Source organism: Phalangium opilio, unplaced genomic scaffold, assembly GCF_054372755.1.
Source record: "Phalangium opilio isolate 3A_F unplaced genomic scaffold, DU_Popi_V2 ptg000013l_1, whole genome shotgun sequence".
NCBI lineage: Eukaryota > Metazoa > Arthropoda > Arachnida > Opiliones > Phalangiidae > Phalangium > Phalangium opilio.
The window spans coordinates 9864452-9880044 of record NW_028324148.1 but is presented as its reverse complement, the minus strand read 5'-3'; the positions used below and the strand labels follow the sequence as shown (position 1 = coordinate 9880044).

The 15593-nt window shown below is 35.7% G+C and overlaps 2 protein-coding genes and 1 long non-coding RNA gene across 5 annotated transcripts; 2 read left to right on the top strand and 1 right to left on the bottom strand.

Annotated features, from left to right (window-relative positions):
• Nucleotides 1-1894: 1894 nt before the first annotated feature.
• On the top strand, nt 1895-9206 carry LOC149708943 (E3 ubiquitin-protein ligase rififylin-like). Of its 3 annotated transcripts, none has more exons than XM_089864389.1 (6): nt 1895-2053; nt 2840-2933; nt 5067-5456; nt 6381-6476; nt 6751-6937; nt 8854-9206. In XM_089864389.1, the coding sequence occupies exons 2-6, from the start codon at nt 2853-2855 to the stop codon at nt 9027-9029; spliced, it is 930 nt and encodes a 309-aa protein (XP_089720515.1). In that variant the 5' UTR covers nt 1895-2053; nt 2840-2852; the 3' UTR covers nt 9030-9206. The 3 variants fall into 3 exon arrangements, with proteins under 3 accessions (XP_089720515.1, XP_089720516.1, XP_089720517.1); XM_089864390.1 differs by having other exon boundaries at nt 1899-1953; XM_089864391.1 differs by lacking the exon at nt 1895-2053 and adding an exon at nt 2737-2774.
• A 1552-nt stretch (nt 9207-10758) lies between these two features.
• LOC149708942 (uncharacterized) lies at nt 10759-13009 on the bottom strand. Its single transcript, XM_089864388.1, has 3 exons — nt 12757-13009; nt 12503-12672; nt 10759-11455 (listed from the first exon to the last, which is right to left on the bottom strand). The coding sequence occupies exons 1-3, from the start codon at nt 12944-12946 to the stop codon at nt 10778-10780; spliced, it is 1038 nt and encodes a 345-aa protein (XP_089720514.1). The 5' UTR covers nt 12947-13009; the 3' UTR covers nt 10759-10777.
• Nucleotides 13010-13096: 87 nt separating this feature from the next.
• LOC149708941 (uncharacterized) lies at nt 13097-14649 on the top strand. Its single transcript, XR_016381236.1, has 2 exons — nt 13097-13232; nt 14055-14649. It is a non-coding gene; the product is annotated as an uncharacterized LOC149708941 (long non-coding RNA).
• The last annotated feature ends 944 nt before the right edge of the window (nt 14650-15593 follow it).

The following is a 15593-nucleotide window of genomic DNA, read 5'->3' as shown; positions in this document are numbered from 1 at the left end:
AATCGTTAATAAGTCATTTTCTGTGTTTTTCTGCTTGAGTTAAAGTGGAGGAGCTGTAAAAACCGTCACCCATACGTCAGGGACAGGCATAATTTTTCTGAACTTAGAAATCACGTGATATCAACGAAACTTGTGAGTTGTGACCTATCCGTACCCAACAGAGGTATCCAAAACATCGTATAGGGAGCTGACAGAGAGGTGTGGCTTAAAATGGCCCCTCCCTTTCCACCAAAATAGCGGCAAATTTCACAGAGGAAAAGGCTAGTGGGGGAAGGCTCCTGATTGGATAAGTGAGGGTCTGATGCTTTGTAGGGGAGATTTTCACCCCTTTGCATTGAATAACCAATGAGACGCGAGAAAGGGTGAGCTGGCGGTTTAACAAAGTTTTAAACACCTCCCCTTACCTTCAACCAGATATTAGTATGGGGTATATGGGCGCTTAAAGAAGCAGAGTAGGAGAAATCTATGTATTCCTGGTTTTCACTATTCTAGAATACGAAAAGACCGACCATTTGGTTTAAATGGTGGGCTTTTTGTCTGTACCAAACTATTTGGTATTTGGTCAGTTCTGCCGTTGTAGGAGGGCGTTAACTGCAGTCAAGTCCATTCTCTATTACATCATTACGATTTTATAAGCCTTTCCTCTGCGATAATTTATAATTTGTTACTTTAGTTGATTAATTTAGTCTGAACCCGTTGCCTACGCTATATCATATAACGTAGGCAACGCTTAACTGGTATTTAGCCTAAATTTTTAAACCTACTATTTTGCTCATTTTCAAAATTCCTACTGATTGATGTTCTTAAAAAACCGATAAGTTTGATATTCAACGAAAAGTGAAAAAGTCCTATTCGCACAGCCTATAATTAATTTCACGTCACCATATAAAATGTACTATTTTAACGTTTACTTCTTCTTAGTATAATCATAAGTCTATAGGGAAACAGCATGAAGCGGTTTTTGACCTTCTAGTGACGTCACGCCCGGAAGCCGCGACCTCTGGATTTGTTTTTATTTAATGGCCGCCATGTTGTATGTGAATTATTGGTAAAAAGCACCTTATAAATATAGTGGAAGACATGGCAAATCAACAAATTAATTTCGATACATCAGATTATTTAGAAACTTTAGCCGAAACAACTAAAAAAAGGTATAGGCCTATAGAAAAAATTTCATTGGTTAATTATGAGGATCCTTACTGTAAAAATACGGTAAATTGGAGCCAAGGCTTAAATGATTACCCGGCCATAACGTCCCAAAAGTTGATAAATCCAAGGTTTTTTACCTTGATTTCTTATTATTCATGGAATTCTAAAGAATATCTCACGACTTTCAGCAACAGCTTTGCTTTTACACTCAAAAACGCAACAGTATAGCACCATCTTTCGAGAGTTCAATGTATTTTTGTAGAGGGCGACACATACAATATGGCGGCCGATTCAAAATTCAAATCGGGCGGTAAAAATTACAAACCGGTGACGTCACTGAATTGTTCGTGCTGTTTCCCTATTATGTAAGGGACCTTACATAATAGACTTATGGTATAATCCAACATTACATATTTTTGATAATGTTTTAGACATAATGAAATTTTGTCCAGTTTCCCAGCAGGCTTCCTCAATTTTAGCTTTTGTTTTTAGTCTTTTAATAGCTCGTTATCGAGCAATAGCACTAAAGGTACTATTTGTGATTTCAAATGTGTTTTTGCTCCTTGGTATATCTCTATCATAACTGTCTGTAGCGGACTTCATTACTTCGTTTTCAAAACTCCCGCCAGAAATGGTGCTGTTGGCCTCAACCTTTTGGGTCTGCAATATCTCTTTCCAGTTAGACTGGCGCGTTACGCGTGCCGAGTTGTTAGGTCTGCTGGTCTTGCAACAGTAGCGTCGTCTGTTTATGAAACAATATTTGGGTTTGGAAATTGGAAGTTAAGGAAGTGAAACAAGCGGAAAGTGAGTTTCTAAAACCACCGTAAATGTATTTCTAGTGTATTAAAATTCCAAAATGCATCAGTTCCTTTAAAAGTATTCGAAAAGTAAACAATAGATAGTGGTAAGTTAGTAAAAATTGTTTCATTATGTAATGAGAATTATTTTAGACGAAAGGCTTAAAACTGTTTGCATATCAGTGATTCATTCTATGTGCTATAGGTCAAGATTCGTAGGTGTGTCTTTCATTTCAATATAAAGTATTGTTGTTCGCGAGAAATATATGCTTTCTGTAGCCAAATAATCTCTAAACACTTAAATACACGCCCTTGGTTCGCGACAGCAGTCTAAGGCAGGCTAGTAAAGGCTACTAAGAAGTTGAAGGGACTTGGATATTCATTCAAGCTTGATCTATAATATTTAGCCAAAAGACGTTTTATATTAAAAAGACCCCTTAATTAGGGGTACTGAAGAATTTTTCTAAGCTTTATGCAATGTTATATCCTCAAAACTTAACATTTGATAACAATATAGGTGTTAATTCCCCATTGAATTTCACATTTCTGCCGATATCTGAAATGAAAATCCAAATTTTGGAGTTTCTTCATTCTCTCTTTCGATACACCCCTTATGCTGAAAATATCTTATCAGTTGCCAGTTGCGCATATACCGTTTTGAAATAAATCATCATAATGTCAAGTGACGTCAATTTTTAGAAATTTCCATTTTTCCATTTCCATATCAGCTTTAAACTGATTATAGACAAGAAAGTTGAATCACAATCCCGACCATTTAGTGATGCAGATTGAATACAAAATTGTACTCTTTAAAAAAGCCCTTTTAAGGTCATAAACCTAGCTTTAATTAAAGTTAATTTTTATTTGAAATCTGGTTTTAATCTCTTTTACAGGATTTAAATTTAAATGAATTTGGGATGTAAAATGAATAGTTTATCATCATCCTGCATTAATTGTTCCGACAAAATAGGACTTTTACAGCGGAAGGTACGTATCTAAGTACTGGACAAAGAATTAGCAACAAGCTAGCGAAATTTTTGACTGATGCTCTGTTATTTGAATCCATGTCTTTAGAAACAAGGATTAGAGTTTAACTTAACATTATACCTTAAAATAATGGCCTTTTTCTAAATATAAAAGGAAAAATAAATGATCTCTTATTACAAAGTAATTAGCAACTAATTAGTCTTAAAAACGAGTATTATTGTGCCCCAATTTGTTTAGTGGCGTCTGCTAAATCGAACCTCTTACCCCTACCTCTCTTAGCCTGTTAGAATTCAACAATCCCATTTAGCAGACGCCAGTAAACAAATGGAGACGCAGCAGTCCTCTTTTTAAAGGGAGGGTGAAGTAGGAAATCAAGTGATTTTTCATCAATTCTTCTACTAATTGTAAGACCAGTCTGCATAGTGAAACATTCAGGAAATACAGTTTCCGAATGATTTTAAAATTATTTCAAATTAGGTTCAGATTTTAAGGATAATTTTAAAGAAGGACCTCCGACCAATCGCGTAACGCCTTGCCTTCCTGTTAACAAAATTCTCGTGGCACCTTACGTGTCGAATGAAATTTATCACGAGATTTGATAAAATTAGGCGCGCGACGTGACAATCGTGGCGCGAGACACGGAACGTGCCACGAGAATTTTGTTAATAAAAAGGCAGGGCGTTACGCGATTGGTCGGAGGTCCTTCTTTAAAATTATCCTTAAAATCTGAACCTAGTTTGAATTTTAAAATTATTCGGAGACTGTATTTCCTAGATCATGTTTGACTTTGCAGACTGGTCTTATAATTAGTAGAAGAATCGATAAAAAATCACTTGATTTTCTACTTCACCCTCCCTTTAAGCCTCTTTTATAAAATCCCTTTTTTGAAAAAAGGTCTACATTTTTTTATTATGTCCAATTTTAAGCTGGGTTTTCACACGTTACTCCTTTGTGTATTCTATTAAAAATTTGAAGTCTAATAATGGACTAATTGTAGGCTAGAAATAATTAGTAACAGCTGATAGAACAAATTCACTTGTCACTGGCCACTTAATGCATGCTCTAATGATGTGCTGCGTTCATAAAATTAGTAAAATTCAGGGAAATTTGCGTCAATCAGGGGGCGAGTAATTAAGCAAAATCTTCATAGGATTAACATTACACTAAACTTGGAGGTTCAGAACTCTGGTTCTAATAGTGATACGGGGATGTCCTTTGAGTATGTTATAGTCTTATTTGCCGCCCCCCCTCTTTCGTTAACATTTGCTCCATAGGATACTCCATATACGGGAAATACCTGGAAAACTCAGGGAAATTTGTTTTCCAAAAGTTGTATGAACCCTGATGTGGTGCATGTAATTTTATCTCACTTAGTTTTGATCTTAATTTCTTCTTCAATTCATGAAATGAATTAATAAGTGCCCCATTTAAATATAAAATACTAGCTGTTACCCGCGGCGTCGCTTGCGTGTAATAAGAACTTCCATCAAAATGATACAAAGAATGGGTAGATTTTACTGATGACTGATATTTTTGTAGCACCCTATAGGAGCGAGGGCACTCGGCGTTGCCCGTCAGCCCGTCGGGACATTTTTTATTATTTTTCACGCGGACATTATTCCATAAAGAAGGGTTTTACGTTTTTGGCCACCATTTAAAAAGATGGCAACAAATCGAACCCGAAAGACCATTCAACCCGCCGATAGGTTAAAGGAAAGCAGTGTACTAAATATTTACAAAATCGGTTGAAAAGCGCGGACTTTGTTGCATAGACAAGACTTTTTACATTTCTGGTCGCCATTTTTTAAGATGGCGGCGGATTGGAAAAACCTTTCTTAGTACGCGCCTACTACTTATGAGTAACGTTCCTGCAAATTTTCAGCCTTCTAGGGCAAGCGGTTTGGGCTGGGCGTTGATTATCTGTCAGTCTGTCAGTCAGTCAGGACTTTGATTTATATTGATATAGATTGGGGCCCATGCACTTGATTCCCCAACAATCTCTCAATAACCAATGTCACGTTTATGGAACCTATCTTATAAACTTATGCGTTGTTCTTGGTTGAGTTCTGGCATTGCGTCCATTATTCCAAGCAAAGCTTGAAGTGACTCATTCTATCAATTAATTTTTTTCAGCGGCTCTGTTGCGACTGCAGTCATGTCTTCTGCTCATCGTGTCTCCCGAAGGAAAAGGGCGTCTCTAAAAGAAAATGTGGGAAATGCAAAATTCTTTCGGCCAGTCCCCTAGATCGAAATACAGTTATGAATCTCCGTGTTTGTGATTTAAAATGGTATTTAAAGTCAACGTCAGTGTCAATGTTCGCGTGTACGGAAAAATCCGAACTGGTTGATCTGGTGATGCAACACGCTCCCAATGTTGCCTCCAGTAGTTCTACGAGCTATCACTATGACAGAGAAGGTCTCCTTGGAAGCAGACTCTCTAATAACGCTAGTCAAAAACCCCCCGTGCCAGCTGCCGAATCACCTGGAAACGATCACTACACTTCTTCTCAACCACCACATCAAGTGAGTGACATCAGAAGGGTAGTATCAGATGGTTGAGAGTTATACTAATGAGAATAAAGGGGAGAAGTGGAAGCTTGTTGCCCCTAAATATTACTAGAGGTACCAGCTAGTTTCTGGATTTCTCGCTTTTGATTGGTCTATGGTCGCGCCACCAACGATATACTATCAACTCATGGATTAACTAACGCTAGGGATTGTTCACTAACCGTGTTTCCCATGTATTGCTATCGCCAACTACATGTTCCGAATTATTCCTTGATTCCCCCAATTTATTGGACCAAAACGGATGTAGATATAGCGCCATCTCTAGGCAACATAAATCGTTTTTGCGGATTTTAAAGATGGCGGCGCCCATATTTAGGAGGGATTTAAATTTTTGACGTCATAGGACACGTGAAATTTGGTCCAATCTTCTTATAACTTCCTGTTAGGGATAGTAACTGCGGCTAGGGGGCGTTTGGAACATGCATGCGTTATCTTTTTGGGGGAACGAACAATCCCTAGCGTTAGTTAATCCATGATCAACTGGTGTGAGTGTGACGTCATAAACGAAATTCCTCTGTATACGTGCTGAAGATGCTAGATGAAAAAGGGCAAATAGTTTTCCACTGTGACTCTTTACTCTCTTAAAGTATACAACACAGTTGAAATACATTAAAACAAAGAGACAATGACACAGATTAGGCCTAACTAATCAATAAGGATAGCTAACTCTTGGCACTGTCAGGGTTCCAGAGATATTCTGTTGTCTGCTCTCTCCCATGACTAGTTTACTATCTTCTCTCGACCTCAAGTGTCTCAAGTTTATGTCCTACACTCTCATAGCGTAGGCTGTTTCCCTATATTATCTGACGTCATATTTTTTTAAACTAAACCATAGACGAGACTTGCTTTAATAAATACTAATATCAAATTTGTTTTCAGGAAGAAAGCAGTGACTCCAGATCGTGCCCAACTTCCCCAAGGTCAACGGGACTTTATAGAAGTAGTGACAGCAGCTCAAGCCTTACAATTAACCAGGTATCTATTTGAACGTGCCCCATAAGTATGAGACTTCCTATGCTTCGTAATGCTAGAGACTTACTGAGAACTAGTTAGAGAACGACTGAAGCGAGAGTTGCCTACACTCTGGTTTGCAGTCCATCTTCCTATTTAGTCTGTACTAAGACTTTGACAGCGCCTCACCAGGCGTCACTTCATGACGAGCTCTCAGTAATCAGTAACTAACTTATGGAACATACATACTTGCTTGGAACTAAGAACTAGATAGAAATGAAGTGATTTTGTTTTTAAGGGAACAATTGAAACTATTACTACCTCAACTCTGGAAGATTTGAAAGGACCAGACCAAATTGCTCAACTAAGTACCCGCCAACTTAAACTTATTCTTGTCAGAAATTTCGTCGATTATAAAGGTTGCTGCGAAAAATTGGAACTACAAGATCGAGTTCTTAGACTATGGAACCAAAAACGAGAAATAGGTAAACTCAGGTTTTGCCCAAACACTGTTTCATGAGATTTTCGGATCAACTGTTTAATTTTGGGTCAAAAGCGTAAATTGCAGGGCTGTACGGTTCCAGATTTTTTGGGTGTCGGGTAAACTCCGGGTAATAGAAAATTTTACCCGCGGATATCGGGTCCATCTTCTATTACCCGTCAGGTCCTCGGGTCCTGCAAAATCCCCAAAATTAGCTTTCGGGTCCAATTCGGGTCTTTGTTTTTCGACCTTACAGTCCAATTAAAAGCTAGATTTCAAAGCCGAGCCATTATCCCATAGTGTAATACATTAAACAACATTAATAACTTGTTACTTCTTTAATTATGAAAGACATAAGTATTGAAACATGCGCGGTAACGTCATGAACTGGACCCGTGGGGATTTTGTCAGACTCGGCGGATATTGGCAAAGGCTTAAAATTGGGACTCGGGTACCCGTTAGGGTCCTAAAAAATGTGTTTCGTACCCGAGGGAACATTATACCTTAAAAGAACGGCCTTTTTTTAAATATAGAATAAAGAGTATAGAGTAGTGGCACTCCATGTTAATTTCTCATAGAGCGTAACGTAGCCAAAGGCAGGGAGGTGCCATTACTCTATAGAAAAAATTATATCTTATTACAAAATAATTAGCATTTAATTAGTCTTAAAAACGAGGACTACTACGCCATCCGCCATTGGTTTAGTGGCGTCTGCTAAATCGAACCTCCTACCCTTACCTCTCTCAGCTTGAGAGAATTCAACCAATCCCGCAGGGGTAAGAGGTTCAGGCTAGCAGACGCCACTAAACCAATGGCGGATAGTGCAGTAGTGCTCGTGTTTAAGACTATTAAATGCTAATTATTTTGTAATAACTAATAAGATATAACTTTTTCTATACTTTTACTTTTATATTTAGAAAAAGGCCGCTCATTTAAGGTATAATGTTAGGTTATCTGAACTTTTCCTTTAAAATTAATTAATTAAATTAACCTTTAAAATTAATTAAATTAACCTTTAAAATTAATTAAATTAACCTTTAAAATTAATTAAATTAACCTTTAAAATTAATTAAATTAACCTTTAAAATTAATTAAATTAACCTTTAAAATTAATTAAATTAACCTTTAAAATTAATTAAATTAACCTTTAAAATTAATTAAATTAACCGTTAAAATTAATTAAATTAACCTTTAAAATTAATTAAATTAACCGTTAAAATTAACCTTTAAAATTAATTAAATTAACCGTTAAAATTAATTAAATTAACCGTTAAAATTAATTAAATTAACCGTTAAAATTAATTAAATTAACCGTTAAAATTAATTAAATTAACCTTTAAAATTAATTAAATTAACCTTTAAAATTAATTAAATTAACCTTTAAAATTATAATTAAATTAACCTTAAAAATTAATTAAATTAACCTTTAAAATTAATTAAATTAACCTTTAAAATTATAATTAAATTAACCTTTAAAATTAATTAAATTAACCTTTAAAATTAATTAAATTGACCTTTAAAATTAATTAAATTGACCTTTAAAATTAATTAAATTAACCTTTAAAATTATAATTAAATTAACCTTTAAAATTATAATTAAATTAACCTTTAAAATTATAATTAAATTAACCTTTAAAATTAATTAAATTTAATTAACCTTTAAAATTAATTAAATTTAATTAACCTTTAAAATTAATTAAATTTAATTAACCTTTAAAATTAATTAAATTTAATTAACCTTTAAAATTAATTAAATTTAATTAACCTTTAAAATTAATTAAATTTAATTAACCTTTAAAATTAATTAAATTTAATTAACCTTTAAAATTAATTACATTAAATTAACCTTTAAAATTAATTACATTAAATTAAATATCTTGATTTAGGATTATTTTTAAATAAATATTATATTCGTTTCAGAATCCAAAGGAGTTGTTGATGAAAATGTGTGTAAAATCTGTTGGGAAGCACAGATAGACTGTGTCATGTTGGAATGTGGACACATGGCCACTTGTACACCTTGTGGAAAGCAAATGAACGAATGCCCTATATGCAGGCAATATGTTGTCAGAGTCGTCCATACTTTCAAAGCTTAAAAAAAACATTCAACGTTCAACGTTAAAACATGCCTTTCCATTAATTATATTTGAAAATATATTTTATGTAAAAATTTCTATTATTCCTTTTGCCTTCCTGTTAAAATGATGTACTGTTTAAAAATAAAAGTCAAAATTTCATGCTCACTCAATAAAAAATACATGACGAAACAATAATTGGAGACGAAAAATTTCTTAAAGGACATGTGTCCAGTGATCCCCCTTTGACAGGAAAATGTATGGGACATTGTCCAATGGATTGTGCCAAAAATAGTGTCACAATACAAGCTATCAATACTTTGGAAAATTTATTGGTCAAAATGTCCAGCGACCCTGACCTGTTAATTTTAAAAAAATATTATAGGACATTTTATAATTTTATTGGACAATGTCCAGTGTCCCGTGCTTATTTCCGGCCCTGTACCCTAATTTGCTGACCATTCCTCTACACACCTTGCCAACCAAAGAAAGGAGGCAATCAGAACGTGTCTACGAACGAAGAAGCTAAAATTAGCCTTTGCCAAGCTTAGAGGGCCAGTTAACTCCACCCTTCGACAATGGGAGCCTCTAGTGGAACTTCTTTAAACTAAATAATAGCCGAGAATAATGCAAATCTACTTGCAATTATTATTAAAAGCAAAGAGAATATAGGGGAGGAGTGGAACCTCCCCCGCTCCACAAGCGTAAATAGTTATGTCTCGCCTAAATTATACTAGCGGTACGAGGGAGTTTCCGGCTCAGTCGCCCCACCTACGATATCATTTAATGTCTCAAACGGAAATGCCTCGGTACTGCGCGTTGAAGATGCGCGGTAGAAAAGCGTGACAAGTTTTGCCCCTCTTTCCACTCCTCCCCTATACTCTCTTTGTTAAAAGGAAGGTCATATTTTAAGTAAGATAAATTATGATAACTGTCGTGTCATGAGTAAGATCATGGGCTAAAATTCGTTCATAAAGAAGTTGATTATCAGTCAGTCAGTCTGTCAGGACTTTGATTTATGTAGATATGGATTTAATTTTCTGTTTCAAAGGAATATCCAATTTGTTAATTTTTTGAGATTTTTCTGCATCGTTTAAACCAAAATACGAGCATTTTTAGCCCTATATTTTACCATGGATGAAGGATGCGCGTGAGGAAATTTGTTTTCACGCTATAGGATCGGCAACTCCCTATCTCGAACGACAGCTTATTCTGTATATACTCTGTTACAACATCGGTTGTCAGCACGCGCAAAGCTAGGTCTCTATGTAACTTAGCTTTGTACGTGCTGTCAAGAGACAAAAAACTTCAGGATCTTCAGGATTTAAAATATCCGCGAGTTTTTTAGCTCGAGTGCACGGACCTCTAGGCCTTAGTTTCAAATTCCTGTAGTAGGCTGGAGGCAATTTCACACTTATTTGAAACTAAGGCCTAGAGGTCCGTGCACTCGAGCTAAAAAACTCGCGGATATTTAAAATCCTGAAGATCCTCAAGTTTTTTGTCTCTTGACAGCACGTACAAAGCTACGTTACATAGAGAAATAGCTTCGCGCGTGCTGACAACCGATATTGTAACAGAGTGTATACAGAATATTCTGTCGCTCGAGATAGGGAGTTGCCTATCCTGTAGAGTGAAAACAAATTTCCTCACGCGCATCCTTCATCCATGATATTACTATAAAAAACATTTTTCTCCTAATATAATTTCGGAAAAAATTCCTATTTTTCCATAAAGAATTTAAATTCTTGGCTGACTGACTAGTCCTTTATTTATTCAGTTTCAGTTTTTATAAGACTAACAATTGTTTCTGAGTTGGATTTAACTCGAACATGAACATCTCCGTGTTTTATTTGAGACTCCAATTGCGAAACCTTACGGTTCAAAGATTTTCGCTTGAGTCTAATGTTCTTAAGCCTAATTTTGCGGTTAGTTTGGGATAGAAACGTAATTGGATAATTGCTTTCAGCTTTCGTACGTTTCGCGTTCACGTTCTGAGAAAGTTCAAGATGTTTTCTTTTTTTCCTATTCGTCAATGTTCTTGATGAAACGTAACAGGCGTGACATTGACGTTTTTTCGAATTTTTGTCGACTTTATACAAGACGGGGCAAGAAACCGATTGCAACCTTGGAAAGGGTTTATCAAATCTTTCGATGCTGTTAAGGCCTTCCGCAAATTCGTGTTTCGATATGATACCCGGACAAAACGCCAAATTTACTCCAAGAAGAGTATTAAGTACTTCGTCTAAATATACGTAATCTACTTTAACGTCCGAATCATCGTGAATTGTAAAGATTTGCTTGACACGAATTTTGCAAAATGGGATGACACTGGTACACTTCCCGGATTCGGTAATGTAGACTTGTACAATGTCGATACCTTCCTCGAAAAAGTTCAGGCTTTTTGGATTTGTTACGAGAATTACGTTACCAGTCGTTTTTGATGTAAACTGTATCAAATATAGTAATTATTAATTGCAATACTATAAATATCACCAGAAGTATATAATACTTCTCTTCGAGAGAAGTGTACAAGCACAAAGCGGGGTGAGTGTAACGTCACTCTTCCCAACATTGGAACACTTAGAGCAAGGTTACTAAACCGAATCACATACACGATAAATAGTTCCCTTAAATATTTGGCAAGACGCATGCGCTTGTGCATTTTTGTCCCACGTCAAGACAATCAAGGTTTGTGGGATGATTGCTGCGGATTTAGTGCCAAACAACTATCGAATTCACCTTACGGTGCGATGCCCATTTATAGTTTGATGAGTGGGAAAGTAAACTAAAAGGGGGAGTCTGGGGAGAATGACGTTACATAACTAAAGCATTAAAAGGATACAGAGTGTCATCCTTCCTCTATTATCCCCTTCTGATATCACAGAAGCTTGTGTAATTCAATGAGATAGAATATATGTATTAAACCTAGAGTCACAACGTGGGATCTCGAGATCGACGTTTCGCGATACACTTTTTGTCGAGCATGAATCTTTATCAAATACGGGGGTGGCGCCACCTATTAATCACTTGAAGAACCTTTTTTATTACCGTCTGCTGCTATAATCTGCGTAACAAGCTGTCAAGATAGTTTTTTAAACGTGTTAAATAAAATACGCGAGCTAAATAATAAAAACTATAGTCCTTTTTAATCTAATAAACAGATGAAATAAAAATCATAACGATGTTTCTGATTGCAAATAAGCAATAAGTAAAAGTTGTAATTAGTTCCGCTATCGGCTCACAGGTGGCGCTGTTATGTTTTGATAAACGTGCTTGATAAAAACAATGTGTTTCGCGGAGAGCCGATTTGAATTGTAACTCTAGGTTTAATACATATATTCTATCTCATTGGTTTAATTAGAGGCTTATATTTTAAACATGTTGAAATGTATAGTGTAAATTGTAAGGAATCTTATATCACTGACTCATCCAAGCTTCTCTGGTTTCCTATAAACCCTTTCCTAATATATATAGAATCAAAAACATGTACATACTCTAATATGTAGCCCCAAAGCTCTGCATCTCTCAATAATATCTTGGAAGTATGGTGTTGTAATAGATTGATTTCTATTTGAAAAAATTCCTTTTTCAAAAGGACACGTCACTTTGTCATCAGTTTCAGTACTATCGTTTACCATAAGTGTAAGTGTTTGGGTAGTACGATCTGAAAGTTATTTAAACAATCAAGTAACTCAAGTTTCAATTAATTTCCCATCACCGTTCAACCATGATTTGAGAAGGGAAGCACCTGAAGTAGCGAGAACCAGGCATTGTGTTTGAAAATTTCGTGTTTTCCTTTTCTTTGGTTCGGCGATTACTTTTAGGGTCTGTGTTGCTGCACTTCTGTTCTTGATTTGTTGGGTTTGAGTTGTTTTGACTTTATATGTTCGCGGGAATGGAATTATAAAATTACATTGAGTATATTTGGAATTATCCATGTTAATTGGAAACAAGTTCTAGCTTCTAAGTTCTATTCTAACTGATCGCCGTCAAGGCGTCAATCTGACCATAGCCCCCTGGATCACGCGGCTCGCGGACGCAGGCTGCTCGCGCTATAGAAGCCCGCCCAATGGGCCCGAAAACGCGTATCAAGCATTTTAAGCCAAAAATCAAAGCCGTCAGCTTTTAACATGGTCGTCTATGGGAGGAACACCCTTTTTTGGCCCTAATTTGGCAAATACTGGCTCAAATCTCTTGAAATTTTAATCGGATGTGTAAAATAAGGTTTGTGATTTTTGTGCAAAGTTTCAAAAGATTATATCTAGTAGTTTTTTTGTAAAAAATAAAATTAAAACTTAGCCGTCTATGGGGGAACCACGTTTTTTGCCCCTAATTTGGCAAATACTGGCTCAAACCTCTTGAATTTTTAATGAGATTTGTAAAATAAGGTTTGTGATTTTTGTGCAAAGTTTCAAAAGATTACATCTTGTAGTTTTTTTGTAAAAAAATTAAAACTTGCCGAAAATCAAAGCCGTCAGCTTTTAACATGGTCGTCTATGGGGGGAACTAAGTTTTTTGGCCCTAATTTGGCAAATAAGGGCTCAAATCCCTCGAAATTTTAATGAGAGGTGTACTGAAGGATTTTTAATGATCAGACAAAGTTTTAAAGCTCTAAAACCAATAGCTTTTCCCTGAAATTCAATAAAGCTTTGTTTGTACATGAGCGCAACCAGAAGATCTAGATTGCTTCCGGTGACCTTTGACACCTGTCGGCTTTTTTCAGAGCGTGTTTGGTCAAAAACCTATATGATAATCATTTCTTCCTAGATGCTATTGAAAAGATAGGAATTAACATACGGAATTCAGGTGTTTGCCAATGAACTGATGTGGTTCAGTCTAATTTTAAGAGGAAAATTCACAGCTGATACAAAGTTATTCTAACTGAAATTTCCCAACTATTTGAAGGGAAAACTAACCTATTTCTAAGATTTAAATGCTTTAACCATACAAATATAAATCTAGGGAACTTCTAACTGTGGATACTAATTAGCATTTCAGGAATTATAACAAATTGTATGTGCTTATGAATTTTTTTATTATCACTAGAAAATTACAAATTCTCTCTGGATTCTGGAAGCATGGAGGATTGAAGGTGGAAGGAGAGTGGGAGGTAAAGTGAAAACCAGTTTCAACAGCTAAAAACCGGTTTCAACAGCTGGTAACCAGTTTTTCTCGCCAATATTTCGCGCCGAAACCTTACCGGGAAATTTAAAATGAATAATGGTTGTGCTCATGTACAAACAAAGCTTTATTGAATTTCAGGGAAAAACTATTGGTTTTAGAGGTTTGAAACTTTGCTCGGTCATTAATATTCCTTCAGTACACCTCTCATTAAAATTTCAAGAAATTTGAGTCAGTATTTTCAAAATTAGGGCCAAAAAACCTGGTCCCCCATAGACGGCGATGTTAAAAGCTGACGGCTTAGATTTAGGCTACGTTTTAATTTTTTTACAAAAAAACTACAAAATGTAATCTTTTGAAATTTTGCACAAAAATCACAAACCTTATTTTACACCTCTCATTAAAGTTTCGAGGGATTTGAGCCCTTATTTGCCAAATTAGGGCCAAAAAACTTAGTTCCCCCCATAGACGGCCATGTTAAAAGCTGACGGCTTTGATTTTCGGCAAGTTTTAATTTTTTTACAAAAAAACTACAAGATGTAATCTTTTGAAACTTTGCACAAAAATCACAAACCTTATTTTACACCTCTCATTAAAATTTCAAGAGGTTTGAGCCAGTATTTGCCAAATTAGGGGCAAAAAACGTGGTTCCCCCATAGACGGCTAAGTTTTAATTTTATTTTTTACAAAAAAACTACTAGATATAATCTTTTGAAACTTTGCACAAAAATCACAAACCTTATTTTACACATCCGGTTAAAATTTCAAGAGATTTGAGCCCTTATTTGCCAAATTAGGGCCAAAAAACGGTGTTCCTCCCATAGACGATCATGTTAAAAGCTGACGGCTTTGATTTTTCGAGCAAAAATCCCCGATACGCGCTTTAACATAGGAAAAAAATTCTTTGGGCGGGCTTCTATAGCGCGAGCAGCTTGCGTCCGCGAGTCGCGTGATCCAGGGGGCTATGATCTGACAGAAACCAGCAAAATGAAATAAATCTCGGTCGAAAATTCTGCCGGACTTGCGACGTAAAAATAAGTTCTCTCGCTCAGGCCTATGGATCATACAATGTCAGAATCATTCAGAATGACATAAATATTTGAATATGGTCAAAAAAACGGATTTATGTAAGAAGAACGTTGAACATGGAAAATTCCCTACCTATCCTCGACTACTTTGAATGTTTCGATGGGAGTGGCTTATAATTGCAAAACTCGCACTCGCCATCTATCAGCCTTATTCTCTTATATTTTGGGCTTTATGAACAGGGCTCTACATAAGGATATTTTTTTTAAGTAGTCAGCCTGACTAGTGAGCCCCCTATCCCAATTTGTTTTAGTAGTCACTGACTAGTGAGACGCATAGTTTACGAATATTTGGGACATTATTTTTACTAGTCAAGTGGACTAGTGAACCCCCAGATTTCGATTTATTTTAGTAGTCAAGGCATTTTTTTTAGTAGTC

What these genes read in the sequence shown, in the direction of transcription:
- LOC149708943 (XM_089864389.1), top strand. Translation starts at nt 2,853, where the DNA reads ATGAATTTGGGATGTAAAATGAATAGTTTATCATCATCCTGCATTAAT. An exon ending in TAGGACTTTTACAGCGGAAG is followed by an intron (nt 2,934 to 5,066) that starts GTACGTATCTAA and finishes AATTTTTTTCAG; the next exon opens with CGGCTCTGTTGCGACTGCAG. An exon ending in CAAGCCTTACAATTAACCAG is followed by an intron (nt 6,477 to 6,750) that starts GTATCTATTTGA and finishes TTTGTTTTTAAG; the next exon opens with GGAACAATTGAAACTATTAC.
- LOC149708942 (XM_089864388.1), bottom strand. Translation starts at nt 12,946, where the DNA reads ATGGATAATTCCAAATATACTCAATGTAATTTTATAATTCCATTCCCG. An exon ending in CCTGGTTCTCGCTACTTCAG is followed by an intron (nt 12,673 to 12,756) that starts GTGCTTCCCTTC and finishes AATAACTTTCAG; the next exon opens with ATCGTACTACCCAAACACTT. An exon ending in CTTTGGGGCTACATATTAGA is followed by an intron (nt 11,456 to 12,502) that starts GTATGTACATGT and finishes TATTTGATACAG; the next exon opens with TTTACATCAAAAACGACTGG.